General features: G+C 35.6%; 1 protein-coding gene across 1 annotated transcript; it reads left to right on the top strand.

Annotated features, from left to right (window-relative positions):
- Nucleotides 1-2,324: 2,324 nt before the first annotated feature.
- LOC144440669 (solute carrier family 13 member 1-like) lies at nt 2,325-10,760 on the top strand. Its single transcript, XM_078130053.1, has 11 exons — nt 2,325-2,432; nt 2,977-3,242; nt 3,810-3,936; nt 4,491-4,600; nt 4,839-5,015; nt 5,362-5,478; nt 6,025-6,126; nt 7,150-7,244; nt 8,642-8,748; nt 9,863-10,000; nt 10,593-10,760. Exons 1-11 carry the CDS (start codon nt 2,325-2,327, stop codon nt 10,758-10,760), a joined length of 1,515 nt encoding a protein of 504 aa, XP_077986179.1.
- Nucleotides 10,761-19,466: the final 8,706 nt, after the last annotated feature.

Here is a 19,466-nt window from a genome sequence, read left to right as displayed (position 1 = left end):
GTACTGTAACAAATAAACACATTTCGTTATAAATGTTGCTATGGCAATTGACTTGCATCTATCAATGCTACATAATGCCATGGAAAACACTCTAAAGTTCTAAAATACTAATTAGTTACGCTGGAGTTTGACAAGACCCTTTTAAATGTCTCATTTTGACAGGTCGTTTTTGACAATTTACTATTCGGTGATATACCAAGCGATAAAACTTACTATTGTGTACAGTCGTCAAATACCAAACATGGATTAAAAACAAACACAGTGTTGTGAAGTGCGTTATGATGACAGATTTATTTACTCAGGATTACATACAGAAAGGTTGTTTCAATTGACATGTGCGTCTGTCTTGACAAAGACGTCAGGACATTTGGACCGATCAATAAAATGCTTTGAAGTTGTCACAACCTACTGTATACACCCCTTTCACTGAATGCATGAAAAGGAGCACATGATGAATGTTTGCATTGATCAAAACCTACTACAACAAATTAACAACGCACTTGTTGGATGTTCGGACCAGACTCAAATGTGACTTCATTAGTTATATACACGTACGAATTCAAATCTGACAGTTCCCTAAAGACGAAGGTAAGACAACTATATCTACATTCTCATTTAATTCCGCCTGTATCAGAATAACTGATACTATGTATCACTGCCTTCATAGGTTATCGCTTGTATTTATCCTCACCTTGAAAGGGAAAAATCTGCAATGTTGCATTTCTTGGTGGGTAATACATTTTTTTTCGTATTGCGATATGTTCATATTATTTCAACTGTAACTAAAGCATGTTAAATCGTGTCTGGCCACTGGTAAAGTACTTAACAAGTATTTAGGTATGATATAAAACGACATCATAAGCACACGGAGTTATTCTCATACTCACCGAAAGCGGGCATGACGTAAATCTTAGTATTGTTGAAAGCTTCATTTCATAATGCAACAAGATTTTTGAAATCACTGGTATAGGTTTTGATGATGCTGTTACTGACCCTAACCAAACAAATTGCTAATTGGTTAACGCAATAACGGCAATAACACCATTTTAAAGTTTAATGTAGGCGTACATGTATACACAACATTTGTGTCAACTCAATAAAGGGGCGTTCCCAAAGACTTTCCTCTCGGCAGCACTTTACCTTTTCCATGTTTTACATATCTGTTATGTGTGTATTGCGAATATGTTCACGTTTTATATATGATACACGCATGTTACTTCTTTCTGTCCAGTGAATATTACATTAGATATACTATATATATTCAAGGGAGACTTTAAATACATTAGTCTAACAGTAATTCGGCACTGCTCCACAGTAGTCTATAACCTATAGGTTAGATATCAACAACCTAATATACATTCAATATTATATTATTTATCATGATAAATTTCTTCTTTATCACGTTGACTGTCGACACTGGGTGTTTCGGATCCAGCTTTGCCCTGTGAAAGTTAAATATATATCTGTTTGTAGATTATGATGAGCAGAAAGAAAATGTACTGTGGTGTTTCATGCTCGGCCTGATATCTGGCGGATTATTGTTGAACTGGATAATCTTTGGAGACGTAGACTTTGCAATATTTTCACTCACTTCTTGTGCTTCCTACCTACATCCAGTTCAAATTGGATTGGTTTTATAGTGATCAAATGTACATGATAAGGATACACACTTGGCCTCATTAATCCAAATTCCCTGGTGTCGGTGCCATGGAAAGGCGCTAAATTCGGAAAGACCTAAACACTTAATAAATATCATCTAAGCATTAGTCTTTATTTGTTTATAACAAGATATGGTGAGGGGCTGTTCAGCGTTAGATACACTGTATCTGAAAATGACATTCTATTCATTGAATTTGGAATCCAGTCGACAGTCTTTTTTTAGTTCAGAGAGAACGTTAATTCAGACGTGAGTTGAGTGACTTTATGTCAATCATTAACAAGCAAATGACATCTGCCCCACATACACACTTGCTCTAAAGTACTGAATAAAAGGAACAATAACTGTCATAAATAGCAGACTGAGTGACATGTTTGTTGAGAATTTAAAAAAATCACATCATAACAACATTTCAAATGGAGTTATTCAAACTGATTGGTGATTGTGGTATATGCTATTGTCCATCGCAACCAACACTGCAATAACAGGGTGCACAGGTTACTCTAGTCAATCAGACGAGAGGTTGCTATAAATAGTATTTACCTTAGTTTACTTTTGTCATACATGTTTACATCGATGGATTTGTCTTGACCAGTAGCATATTTCTTTGTAATAAATACAAAAAAAAATGTTTTTCATATATTTAATGTTACTGGACCAATCAAAGATGGTAAGCATAAAGAAGATGCTTCTCCGACTATGGAATCTCCGAGGTTTACTCACTCTTATCGGCATTCCGATTGTACTTTATCCTTTACTGTTAGCAGGAGGCAAGGTAAGTTTACACGTCATGCAAGAGGTAAACCCTCTAAAGACGTGAACAATTGCTCCTCTTCATGTTGATTACGTCTACTACTCCTACTATACAGTAACTCTTTCACGAGGCTGAAAGCTAATTATCAGTGGTATTCTCCTCGGAAACCTTTTGGCGCTCAAATGGTGATGTTAATTATTGGAATTTAATGTATATTTTTAACGCCCCCACAAATTTTCCCTTTTACGTTGTATTAAATGTTGGTATTATTATATTGTATCGTGTGTATGTTTGTATATGGGACTGTTGACTGTCTGGTCATGTTTGTTCTGAAGGAAAGGTGATGCTAATCGTGATAATAACTATGGGTCACTGTCAATGCCACGTGATACGATTTAAGCCAATCACTGAAGCCTGTATAAGAACCTTGCGAACACGTCAGATTGCCGAATTTGTTTGTATTCCAAATTGTTTACATAAGCATTGACGTCTGTTTTTAGATGTTTATGATAATTCATGCATGCTGCATAATGTTTACATTACATTTATTTCGAATTCCCATCAGGAGGGTGCATGCGCATACGTCTTAGGCTTGGTGTCACTTTACTGGATATTTGGAGTACTGCCACTAACAATCACCTCACTGATTCCTTTGTTTTTATTACCAATCCTTGGCGTAATGGATTCAGCTTCAGTCGCATCAGCCTACATGAAAGACACTGTTTTCTTTATGCTTGGGGCATTTACCTTGGCCGTTGCCATGGAGAAATGGCATCTTCACAAACGACTGGCATGGTCGACTCTATTATTGACGGGAACAAGCCCAGGGAGGTAAAGATTATTATGTCAAAGAAGTCGTAGTTCATTGTTGGGCAAAAAAGAATGAGAAAGTGTTGCAGTTATGGCATGCAGTTGTATTTTAGTAGTTGTGTTATATATCATTCTTACTCTTTATATGAATACCAAAAATACTTTCACCCCTCTAACAGGTCGTGTATAAACACATCTCTGAATACTCAGCTATGAGTACATCCCTGTCAGCATGTCAGTCACGTGATCTCAGCGATGTATGCTATCAGAAATTCCACACAGACCTCCTTTACAAGTCTGTGAATACAGCTATGGAATTCTGTTCACAGATATTACCCGTGACTACTGTTGCTGCTTAGTATGATGCCCAATATGAGTAATAAGCGAGTGTTCAAGTGGAGAAGACATACACAGTGATATAAGCATTTAACAACAGCAATGCAATATTGGGTTATATAATCTTACTGTATCTTTGATAAACATGGCTATTCCTTGAAACATAATCAGTTGTACGGGGTACAAATCATGTAAAGAATGTCAAATTGTGTCAATTGCATGTCATTTGTCTCAATTTCAATCTATCACCAGCATTCTACTTGGGTTTATGTTGGTTTCATTCTTCCTGTCCATGTGGACATCAAATACAGCTGTTGCAACCATTATGATTCAAATAGCACGGTCAGTTGCTGACGAGATCAGAAGACAACGTTCAAAAGTAAGTAAATGTAAAAAATCCCTTACCAATTTGATGAACTACTATGTAATAAAAATGATTTTGCAAAAGAGTAAAATGGGCCAGCTTAACCTCTCAGTCATGAGTCAATAAATGCAATCCTGTTTCATGAATCATGACAATTAGATATTCTTCCCCAATATGTTTCGATGTTCACAAAGGAAAATACGAGTGACCTAAGGAGCCTTGTCGCCACTAGTCACTAGAGGAGTAATGACAACCCCCCTTAAGTCACGAGTATTTTCAGCCTGAATGAAGAAGGATATTGGGGAATACTGTAAGTATACCATCAAACATACTTTCTGAAAATAAATCGGAAAGTTAATATGCGATTTGGAGCGTTTTCACTCATATATCAAGCACTGCCGAACCAGTGACGTAGTCATGGTTGTCATGACGTAGAACGACCAAGATATACGATCAGAATTTTCTGTTCAAATGTAAAAACTTTCGCTTGTACACGGTACATACAAGATGAATGATATCAACAGTTTCCTTTTTGTCTTGCTTACAAAATTCCTTTCATATTATTGTAGATAGATTCCATGGAAAAGACAGATACTGATATCGTAACTCTCTCAGAGTATGTCATGAAAGAAAATGGAGAAGCAAATCTTGAAGTAGATGACAACACATCCACTATGAAGTGAGTAAACACATTTACAATGTTTTTAATGTTTGTTTTTAATATTTAACTATTTCTTCGTTAAAATCCACGCCTTTTGCAAGCGTATACTTTTGATTACTGAGTGCATGTACATAGAGAGGTTGCATTTACTGTAGTTTATCAACGAAAGCTTGCCTTTCTAACGTGATGCTTAATAGTACGTCAGACTTCCTCCTGAAAACAAACAAACTGTGGATTCTCTTTTTCTTTCTTGTAGCGAACTATCAACAGGTCTTAGTTCAAGTGAAGCAGAACTGCTCGAGACACAGAATGATCAGAATAGTAACGTACACAAAGCATTTTTGTTAGGTATTGCTTATTCTTCATTAATTGGTGGATCTGCAACTCTGGTTGGATCATTGCAATGTATCATCATGAAAGATTACCTGGACACGTAAGTTAACGATAAACTTTATTACTTTGCTTTGAACAGAAACATATCTTACTTCTCATGAAGAAATTGTTGACCTTATTTAAAGATATGATTGTATTTTTTTTTAAATAAATGAATTTTCATGACCCCTAAGTGTCCTATTACCTTCAGTGTAAAGTTCATGAATATTCATTGTTCCCCACGTGCATAAATATTACTGCTGATTTCCATAAAACAATGTGGCGACCCACAGCAAAGATCCCCAAATGAGGGACAATACTATGTTGACAGTTTTTATCAGAGAAAATCAAAATATCAAACAATCTTAATTATAAGCTATTTTTGTCGGAATCATTTGCTTTCTTAGGAACTATGGAATTCACGTTATGGGTTTTACTAGTTGGATAGCAGTAGCTCTGCCTTGTCAATTAACAATCATGGCTATAGGATGGGTTTGGCTTCAGTGGTTATTTCTTGACCTAAGGTACGTAGATCAACTCGAGTGTTTCTCCTATGAACTCTTCCTACCATGGGATAGGCATGTAAGTTCCTTCAAATAAACACGAAGTAGCATTTGGAAAATGACAACATTTTAATTCGCTATATCACATGTAGAATTAAAGGAAATCGGGAAATCTATCATGTATGTATGTATGTATGTATGTATGTATGTATGTATGTATGTGTGTGTGTATGTATGTATGTATGTATGTATGTATGTATGTATGTATGTATGCATGCATGTATGTATGTATGTATGTATGTATGTATGCGCATGCATGCATGCATGCATGCATGTATGTATGTATGTATGTATGTATGTATGTATGTATGTATGTATGTATGTATGCATGTATGCATGTATGCATGCATGCATGTATGTATGTATGTATGTATGTATGTATGTATGTATGTGTGTGTGTGTGTGTGTGTGTGTGTGTGTGTGTAGGTAGGTAGGAAGGAATGTAGATAGGTAGGTAAGTAGGAAGGTAGTTAGATATGCATACTTACGATTTGTTTCTGTAAGTAGCTTTACAAAACTATGCTGTAAGGGAAGACAAGGCCAAGAACATGGGAAAGGTTATTTTAAAAAGTTCATTCGAAATGAACTGAAAGAATTGGGACCAATTAGGTAAGTCGGTCATATAATGGCACATTATTTAATAAACACGTTCTGTATACATGTATGCTTAAAATTTTCTCATATTATAAACGAAAACTTCAATCCTACAGCAACAGAAGACTGCATTGTTGCAATAAATCGAAGTCCGACCCCCCCCCCCCCCACACACACACACACACTGGAATCCCGTTTTACGTAACAATTCATACTTGAACGTTACACTTTCAAGTATTCGTGCGTGGATATCAGCTTACAATATCACGTTGTTACTATTTTCACAATAATGCATACGTCCATTTACTACCTCCTTTGACATGTTGTGGCCTAGATTGGCATGTCATTGGGTAGTATCATTCGTATTATTATCAATATGATAAGATAACTTAGAGTATGATATCAATTATGTCTAAATAAATATATCTTACGATAGTCATCTCTTAAACATGTTTTGTCTTCGTGATACATGTAATTACTTGCCTTTTCTTAAAGATTTCCTGAGGGTTCAATACTTGCCATTTTCATATTACTTCTTCCTGTCTGGTTTCTCGCCGACCCAAAGATCTTCCCTGGATGGATGTCTTTATCTGAAGGAGGGTAATGATTCAAGTTTGTTTCTGGCTTTCCCGAAGAATTGAAATCTATTGATTATTTTATCTAGATGTTAAATCTAGTTGCTGTTTCTAGAAAACATCATATTTCTTTTACAATGACGGGATACAGTGATTCTATGAGGCAAAATTAAGCTTCAATATGTCATCAATATTCATCGGATATATTATACAAAGTAACACGTGAAGCTACAACATACCGTCTGGACAGGAAGGTGACAAAAGCATGTTTGATCCACAATATAAGTGAGATATAGTTAAAATTGGCAATTCTGAAGTAAATACACACGGTTGACCTTTACCTCTCATCCAAATAACCTGCATTGTCTCAGGGTCAATATCAACGATCAAATTAGGTGGTGTCTCATTACCACATCTACCGTTTGACAATTTTGCAAGCCTTTTGCTAATATTCATGTTACAGGTATGTCAGTATCACTACAAGTTCAATAGCTATACCAATCCTACTGTTTGCACTACCGGCACATCCAAAGGAGGCAGTCAAGACCTTCATGAAAGGTAGTAAACCATTGTACTGCTTTATTTTAGTTTGACTTCGAGCAGTTTAAAATTTCATATATATATATATATATATATATATATATATATATATATATATATATATATATATATATATATATATATATATATATATATCATCAGACCTGATGATCGCACAATGCGTGAAACTCCGAGTTACAACCAAGAAAGAGTTCCAGTACTACCAAAACTATTGTGCTCTGCCACTGCGGTATAGAGCACTGTCTTAGCAGATTGATACTCACAGAGTTATATATATATATATATATATATATATATATATATATATATATATAAGTACATTTAAACTCCGGCCTAACAATAACAAATGCACAAATCATACGGCAGGCTATTTTACATCTTTGCATAGTTTTAATCACATTAACAGTGAACAGGTAATTGGTATTGCTATTCTTTTAACACTGCAGTAGAAAAAGGTTAAATGGACTTGATGATTGTTATGGCTTAAATGATTACTTTCCTACGGATAATCAGCATGGGCTGCATGATCTGCTTTTCCAAGCTTACTGTACTCTATACCTCCATAATTCCTTAAGAATCTGGGTATAAGAAACTTCATGTCCAATATTAAGTGAAACGTCAAATTGTAACCTCGCCAGCAGTATATTTTAAAAATAAATACATGTAAGTTATCACTAAAAGCTGAAATGCATGGATAATTAGATAGAGTACTTAATCAATTTCAGATCCTTCCAAACCATTTCAATGGGAAAGACTACTCGATGAAAAAACAATGAAAGAAGGATGTCCATGGATGATAACTTTCTTGTTATTAGGGTGTTCGTTCGCGATGGGAACATCAGCACAGGTACATATATTTTTGCTGTCATGAACACGTGCAAATATCAAACGATGGAATAATTGGAAATAAGCCAAGGTGTGTGTGTGTGTGTGTGTGTGTGTGTGTATGCATGCATGTATGTATGTATGTATGTACATGTATGTATGTATGTATGTATGTATGTATGTATGTATGTATGTATGTATGTGTAAATGTATGTATGTATGTATGTATGTATGTACGTACGTACGTACGTACGTACGTACGTACGTACGTCCGTACGTACGCATGTCTGTCTGTCTGTCTGTCTGTCTGTCTGTCTGTCTGTCTGTCTGTCTGTCTGTCTGCCTATGTAAATGTGTGGGTACAGACGTGCCTGCCTGCCTGGACACCTGCCTGCCTGCCTGCCTGCCTGAATGAATGAATGTATGCATGTATATATGTATGTATGTATGTATGTATGTATGTATGTATGTATGTATGTATGTACGAACCTTACATATTGCACTTCTTTTCAAGGAGTCTGGATTGTCAGACTTAATAGCGAGTCGCTTGATGTACTTGACGTATTTAGAGCCATGGTTAGTTGTACTCGTCTTTACCCTGGTCGTTGCTTCACTGTGTGAAGGTCTTGGTAACGTCAGTGTTATTACTATTCTTCTGCCAATATTATCAAATTTGGTAAGTATGGCAATGACTTTCATAGAAATCGTTTATAGTTTTATTTCAAATTTGTGAATTCGGATTTGTGCTGAAGGCAGCAACCCTGTTTCGAACAGATACTTGTTGTTGAGGGCTCATGATGCATATAATTCTATTAGATATTACATTGTTTGTTGTCTGCCGTCAATGGCGTGCTTTGAAAAGTAGCTGCTTTCTTTGGTCTAGCGGGCTGATTTCCAATATGGCGTCGGTCACAATGCATATTTTTCTTTTTTTTTTCAAAAATTACAAAAAAACAACACAAAAACACATCACAGAAAAAAATCACAGAAAAGAATATGTACTACCTTGAAATTAACAAATCTGAGTAAGCTATCCTCTGCGCATCTACATGCCAGATATCAAATCAATCTGACAATATTATTTGGGAAGATGTTGAAAATATCATTTTTGACCAAAACAAATTTTAAATGAAAATGGCACAGATCAACTTGGCATGAACAAATCTGAATAGCCTCCCCCAAGGAACATGATGATCAAATATGATAGTATTATGAAATAAAAATAAAGATAGTTGATGGACGGATGATGGACGATGACGGAGAAACAACCTAACCCTTAGGCTCCGCTCAGCTGTCGCTGAAAACTAACTTGACCCAAAGGTCAGGTGATCGAATCTAACAATGCCGCCATCCGGACACGGATGAAAAGCCACTGCCAAAACGCTAGTGACATTCTCTTATGTTGTCTCCGATCCCCACTCAAACTCCCCGGTCAAACTCGCTCTTAAGGCAATCAAACTGCTTTGATCTAAATAAGCCACTAACTTATTATTCAAGATTCCTGAAACTTCAGCAAAGACGACGATTGGACTGAAAACCAGTCAACTTCAACACAACTTCCTCCTTCTTTATAATGTAGTCGTTTACGGACAAGGAAAAGAGTGGCTAGTCTGTATGGATAATGTGTGAATTTTTATGTGCAATAAATGAGTACAAAAACGTCTTGCAATTCAGATAATTGTCGCATATGATCATGAACCAGTAGTAGTGGTGTCAAAGTTTCATTTTCCTTTCAATCGAAGGGTTAGCATTTTATAACTCTGCACTGTTTCTCTTTTAAACTTTCTTAGGCACACACGATGCATGTAAACCCACTGTACTTTATCGTACCCTGTACTCTGTCATCCAACTTCGCATTTATGTTTCCTATTGCCTCTGGACCTAACATCATAGCATACTCCTATGGTAACTTGCTTGTTTTTGATATGGTAAGTTTAAAGAACACATTTTCAGAATCATCATCTTCCGAGTACTCCAACCACAATTTGAAATATCACCGAGAGTCAGTGACGTTTTAATGCAATTTGAGCACATTTCTCACGTTATTAGTTGCAATTTTGCTTTGTTTCTCAGAGTTTTATCCAGCTGGCTACGATTTGCACTCAAAAATAACGTTAAAAATCCGAGAGTATGTATGTATGTATGTATGTATGTATGTATGTATGTATGTATGTATGTATGTATGTACAATGTATGTATGTATGTATGTATGTATGTATGTATGTATGTACAATGAACACTCTGCCCACCTGTCTGTTCGTAATACGTCATTTCTCAGGCATACACTATCCGATTTCTTTCAAAACTGGCACAAAGGTGACATGCATGCCACAGTTTTTTGTTTTTTTATATACTAGTATTCAAGTTTTGACCGAATGGCGACCATATTTGTCGATAAAAAACAATATTTACTGCATAACTAAAAAACTGCAATACATAGACTCCATTCAAGTGACTACACCATATCATCAGATGCACTTCTTATGAGAGCTTGATCTTTGACCTTTTAACTTTTTGTAGGTGAAGGCAGGCACCATACTTAACATTATCAGCATTGCTATGGTTAATGTGTGTGCTCACACACTGGTTGTGTGGGTGTTTGATGTCAAACAGTATCCTGAATGGGCACCAGTAATTAGTATGAACAGTACAACACCAGGAACACTAAATATCACTGTGACGTCATGATGGATATAAACTGAATTCGCCTTTTCCATCGGCGATTTTGAAATGGAAAAGAAACACAGATGTAAGATGTTGATGGTTTTTGAAGGGATAGTATATCTGATGTTATCAGATATATTCCTCTGGTATTTTCGCATATAAATGTTATATTTCCATCCTTTTTTTCTATTGTTAAATAATCGTTGATATTAGTTTATGAGGTATCCCTACACTTTAAGATCACGTACAATAAGGGTAATGCCAGTACAGGAAAAATTAATTTTGTACCACCTACATTACGCACAATTTCAGAGAAACACCAACTTGCACTTGTGCCTCCTTTGGGGATTTTTGCTGTGGGCCACATTGTCTCATAGGAGTCATCAGAAATGCATATCCAATAGATAAAATCCGAATATTCATGGCTCCTAAGTGCCTATTATCGTCGGTGAAAACATCATGAATATTCCATGTTTACCTATTGCGTAAGCATATCTGCTAAATCCAAAGATACAAAAATCACTAAGTGAGGTACAAATTGAACTTGATATTTCTGAATTCTGAATTCGTGTGTTATGCAGGTAAATGATATGTACAATCATGAAAATACTCCCCAGAAACCAAAGTGTACAAAAATGCCATTATTTCCTTGAGTGGAGTTCCCCTTAAGTATGATTTAATTCAATGAAAATATAATATGATCGGACATTTCATATATTCCCGTGTATTAACAATTCTCCCTTTCATTTTTTTTTTCATTTTGTACATATTGTATTCCCCTTTATGGTAATTCGCATACACAGGCAATGCACGACTACGTCGACACAATACCATATACATGATTACAATTTCTCCAATCCTAAAGTTAATCTCACTTTGAGCCAACACAATTTCAAGTACCCAGCCACAAAACGCTGGAGCTCATTACCCGACCAACTGAAACAAATGGAACAAGATCTACCTTTAAATTCCAATTAAAGCAGTATTTACTAGATAAATTGTTTTGAAATATTGTTATAAACCCCCGTTTATCCTTTTATATATATTCAACGGGTGTAATTATTTGTATTAAGAGATTGAATTTCATTGATATTTTTTGTTTTTGTTTTTGTTTTTGTTTTATCTTTATACGTATATATTATTGTATATGTTTTCTCTGGGCTACTACTTTGACCAAATTATTTCTGTGGTCCAGCCAAGCTATTTTTGTTGCCGATGTATGTACTTATTATAACTAATTCCTTCTCACTTAATATGTCAATTTTGTGTTCTTCTCGACTTTTGACAAATAAATATGTACTGAGATGTAGTTAATTTAAGATGCATCTGAATTAGTCAAACTGATATAATATGTGTTCTTTATGCTTTTAAATTGGGAAATTGCAATCCAGACTGAGCATGCTCAGACGCAAAGGACTATGGGGCTATCTGAGGTTATCGTATTAGCTAATGTGGAGCTACCGATAAAATAAACCTCCCACAATGGTCAGGGTGACTATGAATTGATCATTTGTGGTTATAAACAATATAACAATATTGTTCATAATACAAATTGATTAACATTTATTATCACATTTTCCATTATGCAACATTCAACATGGTGGGTTTGCAAGTTCACTATTGGCTCTTGTTGAGGAATAGCATTTTATGATGTCACTTTTCTCTAAATAGTCTGAAGAACAAAGCAATAGCAATATTAAGGCGTATTTGGTATTATTGGCGGCCTTCGTGGGGGGGGGGGCATAGATACGGTATGGTTGCCATAAACATCACAGTGATAGTTGTTACGACGACACTCATAACAACACAGTGAAAACACTTTTTATACTTAACTGTTCTCTCATACATAACCATATTTTTTCTAAAAAATGTGATTGGACTTGAGCTGGCACTCGATGTATAGGGGTTCAAAAACGAGGTCATGAGGGCTTGTACACAATGAACGCGTCTCATTATTGATATTGCCATGCCAACTGGCTTGCACCAATCAAACATACAAGGTGTCTCCCAGAGGAGGATGGAACGCGTGCAAAGCATGATGGGTAAACATAACTGTGAAAGCTCATTACGCAGTGGGCCTCCATTGTGTACACTTCGATCATGCAGGTACGTTTACAATGGTGACTGGCTCAGTGCTCCCCAGCCGTAGTTTGGGGCATTAACTCGCCGTAACTTTCACAATAATTCATCATATTGGATACTATAAAAGCGAAAATCGCGACTGATATTTCTCCCTCCGAGCTAGAAGAATCGATTTTGGAATTATTGATATGAATACTGTGATTTTTCGGCAATTTCGTGAAGAATACTTGACCCCCCTGAGGTCGTAAATTTCGGCCCGGTTTTTCGCCCATTTGTTGTTTCGCCCAAAATTTGATCATTTATTACGGATAATGATCACAGTGCGACACGAGAGTCGCCATCTTGAAAACATCCAAAATCAACAAAAAGTAGTGACAGTACACATTATAAAGCGGGGTATCCGGGAGATCGCTGCAAAACCATGAAATTCATGACGATAGTTAATAGAAAAGTGACAAAAGCATACATAGAAACATAATTTTGTGTTAAAACGACCGACTCGAGGAGAAAACCCCAAAAAATGTAGATATCGATAACATTGACTTGTCGAGTTTGTGTTCGTTTTAGACACACTATAAGAACTGAAAACACGATTACCATGTTGCATTACACTCGTAATGGTCATTTAAAAAAATAGTGGTCGTCTGAACGAAAGACTAATGACGCAAATGGTAATAAAACGGATAAAAGGTTATCAGCGTATGTTCTATCGCGAAACGGTCACATGTGTGTCACTTGAGACCATTCCGGCCTCCTCTGGTGTCTCCGTGACATGGAAAACATTCGGCATTCCAAACTATTACTTCGTTTAACCATATGGTTTGGCATTTTTCTTCCACAAGATAAGTGTTTGAGTATCATTTTTGACAATTTGATATTTGGAAATGTTTCAACCTATATCACATACCCTCGAAATGTCCAAATAAAAAGAAAATGGGCCCGACATCGTGAAGTGCTTTGCAACTAAATGTCACAACTTGATGTACACACCCCAATTTCTCCGAATACCTGCTGTCCGCGGTATCGCCTATTGACTCCCCTTTGCGCTGATTCATTCTTCACACAGTTAGTTGACTTGTTTACAGCTGACTTGTTTAGTTGTCCACCGAATTCCTCGGATCAGTTCGTTAAAGACGAAGGTAAGACAACTATTACACAATGCTCCCCTTCAATTCTACCGGTTTTATAATACACGATGATATACTTGATTGTACATCCACGTGTTCATAATTTCTGTCCATGATTCACCTTTAAGTTAAAGGGCAACAGTTTGCAAATTCATTTTTCTTGTGGTTAATATTTTTCGTTAACCAATAAAACACAGCGAGTCTTACAATTGTATGTAAGCCTCCCTACTAAAGTCAAGCAGAAGTGATGAATTATATATATGCAAGAAAACTAAAATATCATAAATTAAGCTTTTTGATAGCAATTGTACACATTTGTACTGATCATCTAACTCATACTCAAACCTCTTTTTTTGTTATGTGCAGTTGGTAATTTTGGTGTACATTGTTTACATGTGTATTGGTATTTTCTGAGTTTTAATCATCTATCCCCATTATATCAAAATTGTACAGTATCTCTGGGCAGTGCAATTAATATATCATTATATAAGCTTTCTATAAAGAAACGTGAGTGTTAATTTGCGAAAGGCTGTAACACCATTTTGAAAGATCACTTTGAAAATATGTGTCCACACAATAAAGGGGCGTTCCCAGAAGACCTTCATCCAAGCATTTCATAAGTGTTACCATGTTTTAAAGGGAGTCTACTTGCACTGTACATGTGTGTATTATATTCACGTTACTTAGGTCGAATGAACATTGTATGATATTCAAGGGCGCCTTTAACCTGTTCTGGCTGCAACTGGATTCAGTATTACTTTTTTGATATCAACCAACCATATATTCACTGAAAACTATTAAAATACCGTGTAATTCGATATTGTATGTCAATTAGAGGTCTATTTTATATTCAAATTGTGTAGTAATAAGTTAAAATCGTTTTTAATCGGGGAACTGATTTTGAGTTCGGACCAAAAATCAATTTCATTGGCTATATTGCACCATACTATGTGTGCTGTTCAGTATGTTTGCAGCTGGTGATTCAATACCATATATGGTGCACAATTATGTCATTGTATCAAAAAAATCTAGTTTTGATAAAAGTGTCTAGGTGAAGCTAGTGCAGCTTTAATGTGAAAGGAAATTGGCACCCAAGACAACCTATAACCCATACACAGTGTTATTTCGCGATTTCGCAATAGCTCGGTGTTTTTGCTGCATTGTATAGATTATACGTTGATAATTTTCTATGCTTTGAATAGTCACAAGACCTAAGGCAAGCAGATATTTGGAGGCCAGCGAATAAACGCCAGTATGTGTAAAAAAAATTGAAGCAGTTAATGGTCGTCAGGGAACCAGCAGAATGTACGAAAGCATGGAGGCTGGCGAGATTTATGCACATACTTTGTATTTATTTATTTATTTATTTATTTATTTATTTATTTTATTTATTTATTTGAGATGTCTACAGGATTACCCCATTTACAGACACTCTGAAATTGGAAAGACTAAAATACGTACAATATTTACAAAACTAGTAAAAATAGAAATAAAATAAATTAAAAGAAGATAAAAATTACCGAAATTGCGTTAAGTTCACACATCAACTATTTCATTTAGGACATCTTTTCTAAAAGTACTGAGACTTGAAAATATGTCAGTGTTTTGGAAGGTGTTGATAAAATTGTAGGTCCTAGGTAAAAACGAGTTTTTCCTTTGAGAAGAATTAAAACGTGCCATTTTAAATGTGTAGTGGGAACGGAGATTCCTGGATGGCACATGAAATGGAACATTGGCAACAATATACATTGAGTTAAAAGAGCCATTTAAGCATTTATATAAAAAGACTGCCTCCAGCAATTTCCTACGAGATTGAACACTTTGAATATTAAAATACTGACAAAGATTACTGTAATCGAGGTTTACTCCTTTACCAGGGAACGATTTTCCAAAATAAAGGTAGTTGAGGAATTTATCCTGGATCCTTTCAATTTTAGTGATTAAATAATTCTGATGGGGTAACCAAACTTGTGGACAATACTCTAGTTGACTCCGTACAACCGATTTATATAAATTATATACAAGAACTGTCATGGAAATACTTGCAGGTACGCTTTATCAAACCAAGTAGCCTGTAAGCCTTTTTGACGATGTCCTGAATGTGTAACTCCCAGCTTAAATTAGTTGAAAGGGCAACGCCAAGATCTTTGACTTGGTTTACACGTTTATAACATACAGTTATGAACGTGCGAAAGAAATTTAGGTGTAAATGTTTTACCACCGTAACTTTACATAATGCTCAATCATAGCGACATAGAAGAGCAAATAATTGAATTTGCGTGTTTTATATGAATACTAACCAGGCTAGCGGCATGCATTTCGATTTCAGTCTTGCTAAATCCTATACAAATGGTAAATGTACATACTTAATAAGGTAGCTATATACATCTACGGTCTAGAAGTTGTCAATGAAACTTTTATCTCATTCTTAAAAGAATATATGTAATGAGAGCATTGAATATCCCAATCACTTGGTTTCTGGTGTCGCAATTAAAATGGCCATATGGATGATGATTGGATATTTATTGTGGATTTTTCAATGAATAAAAATTTCAATTGGCGTCCTACTTGAAAGGTTAATGTAAAAGAACATAGCAGGTCCTTGTTTGTAAAAGATTACTAAATGTGTAAAATCTTTGTTATTGTACGTACAACAACAAACATTATTACACATTTTGTGGCTTTTTTGCAATGGATTTCTTTACAGACACAGACGTGGACAAAGTTGTTTCAAATTTGATTTCAAGTAGGACGCCATGATAACATTGTTTAAAATATTAAAAAATGAATAATTACGGTATACCCAAACCTCATCCATATGGCCACTTTAAATCGCCCATACTTTAAAACCCCATTACAATCATGTTGAAGTCCCATAAAAAGGATAAACAGATCAACGTAGTTTAGATGGCGGGTTAAAATAGATGGTACTTTAATACACCAGTCATCTGAACGACCCACTATTTTTCACGCATGCGCACAACCAACCAATGCCAGCATAGATTCCAAATCACCACCACCGGGAGCAGACTGCAGTGGTTAAACACAGAACTGCCCTATATAAAAGTGATTATGGCTAATATATGCAAATACGCGAAATTCAAACTGATGTACAGAGCACTAGCTTCTTGGTCTTGTTTTCAGCATTTTTTCTGTACTCCGAGAAACACGTAGGCCATGAATCATGTACACATTGTTTGTGAATGTCGTAGGATGGTAACTTGATACACTAGTTGAAAATGAATCAGTTTGTATCATAGAATGTAAAAAAAACTTTCAAAATGAGACAAATTCTCCTGCAAACAGCTATTTAGATTGTGTGTCACTCAGAATTATTCAAATATGCGACATTTGCATGTGAACAACCCAGATAGGGAATGTTTATATTTTGGTGATTAAGCTTACTTGCCATGGCCAGTGAGTCACCACAAGTTCTCCACTTCCAAAACATAAGTCAGTCATATGCAAAATAGAGTGCCTGGCACCAGGCAGTTATGCCTTTAAAGCGGTGGCTGAGCGGTTAGCAATCCATTTTTGCATTTGTGTTCTAGCGAACTGTAGGTTGAGAGTCAGTGTTTGTAGCGTAATGCTGGCACTTTGAACGTCCTACACAGATGTAACCTGGTCATTATTTGCACATTTCTACACGAACGACAAGACCTGAGTTGTCAAGTAAATAAGTGACTGGTTACTCTTTAATACAGTACAAGGTCATCATAAATCCTTTAAGGACTATAACGTATAGTAGTAGTAGTAGTAGTAGTAGTAGTAGTAGTAGTATACTAGTAGTAGTAGTAGTAGTAGTAGTAGTAGTAGTAGTAGAAGTAGTAGTAGTAGTAGTAGTAGTAAATTATGACGTGACCTCATTACAAATGATGTCAAGTAAAGTGACCGTATTGATGAGAATGGGTATATAGGTTTGGAATATTAATTCATAAAACAGCTTAATTATGTGTGTCTACGTGAAATAATATGAAAAATTGCAGACTAAGTATAGGTTTGTCAATTGCTAAAAAGAAAATTTTGTTTATCGTAAATATCGGAAATAACTAGTCATTAAACTGGATAAATAATACTTAATGTCTCGCCTGGTCTCCACTTCGCATGTCATTTCCATATATTAAAATGCCACCATGAAAATATTTTAAGATTATTTATGTTTCCCTATTTATGTGATTACTTGTGTTTACCAAACATGTTTACAATCAACTTCGTGTATATTTAGTAAAATACCTTCTTTTTTTTATAAATGTTGTTTTAACTTTAACATTTCCAATTCACTGAGTTGCAAACACGGATTTCATATTGCTTTTATTCAAATACAAAACATAGTACAGTTATTTTGTTATTAAAAATTGAATGAGATTATTCTTCCGTGTGGTCACCTTAATGATTATTAATCTTGGGCTTTTGCTAATCATGATATTCGTTATATGCATAGAATCGAAATAATGTGTAATATTGAAACTATATAATGTTGTTATGTTATGGAAAACAGTCAAAACATTATTATATGACTATATACCAGCAAAGTATAACAAAACCGTCGAACTCAGTCTTATATTTACGACTGATCACTGTCTCGCTTCAACTTGTAACGTTTATGTTAGTTCACCGTACATACCCCTTTCTCTCCTCAAAAGATTTTTTATTCGGATTCAGGTACCAGCCTCCTTGAAGTGTGGGGCACTAGGTCGGACTACATACACTGTTCCGGCTGACTTGAAAACACAGCATAGTAAAATTAAAGGGGTGGTTCGAAGCTACTTGAGTAGGCCTGGCAGTTTCTCATGAATTCCATAGTACTTAGCCTCCAGTTTTACATTCTCATAACCATAAAGTATTAGTACAATGCCAATATGGTTCAAAGATGAAATCATGAACACCATAAATAAAACAATAATTCAATTAATACTCTACAATGGCATTGCCTTAATGCAAATAACATAAATCTTATCAATGGTGGCCGAGAAATGTGACCTAATAGCTGTACCCTCAGTTGGTCTATAATAAGTGTGTGTGAGTGTGTGAGTGTGGGTGTCCGCGCGCGTGTATGCCTGTGCGTGTGCGTGTGTGTACTATTGATTTACTTTTCTTCTGAAAAATGTAGCGGCTGTGGACCAAGATTAGAGCCGCTGATTGAACTCGTGGTGACAAAGATTGTAGGTCACGAGTATTTTTCGACTGAATGAAGACAAATATCTCAGAATACGATAATTATACCAGCGCCAGGAATATCAAAGAGATAATGGGGAAAGAAATGGCGTTTTGGATGTTTTCATTCAAATTTTGAACGTAGCAGAACCAGTGACGTAGACACGCCTTGTTTTGACATAGGCGTGTGTTGTTGTGTCGACATGTCGTAGAATGACCTAGGTATAAATTCCACGTTTTTGGTTTATGCATGGTACTATTAAATGTAATTCCGTTGTTGAAGATTATTCATTTGTATCAGGACTGTTCTACGCATTGTTTTACACTCTTATTTTATTAAAGGTGTATGTCTTGGTGATGGCGCTTT

Source organism: Glandiceps talaboti, chromosome 10 (assembly GCF_964340395.1).
Source record: "Glandiceps talaboti chromosome 10, keGlaTala1.1, whole genome shotgun sequence".
Classification (NCBI taxonomy): domain Eukaryota; kingdom Metazoa; phylum Hemichordata; class Enteropneusta; family Spengelidae; genus Glandiceps; species Glandiceps talaboti.
Note: the sequence above shows the minus strand (reverse complement) of the source record. Positions and strands in the feature narration are given on the sequence as shown.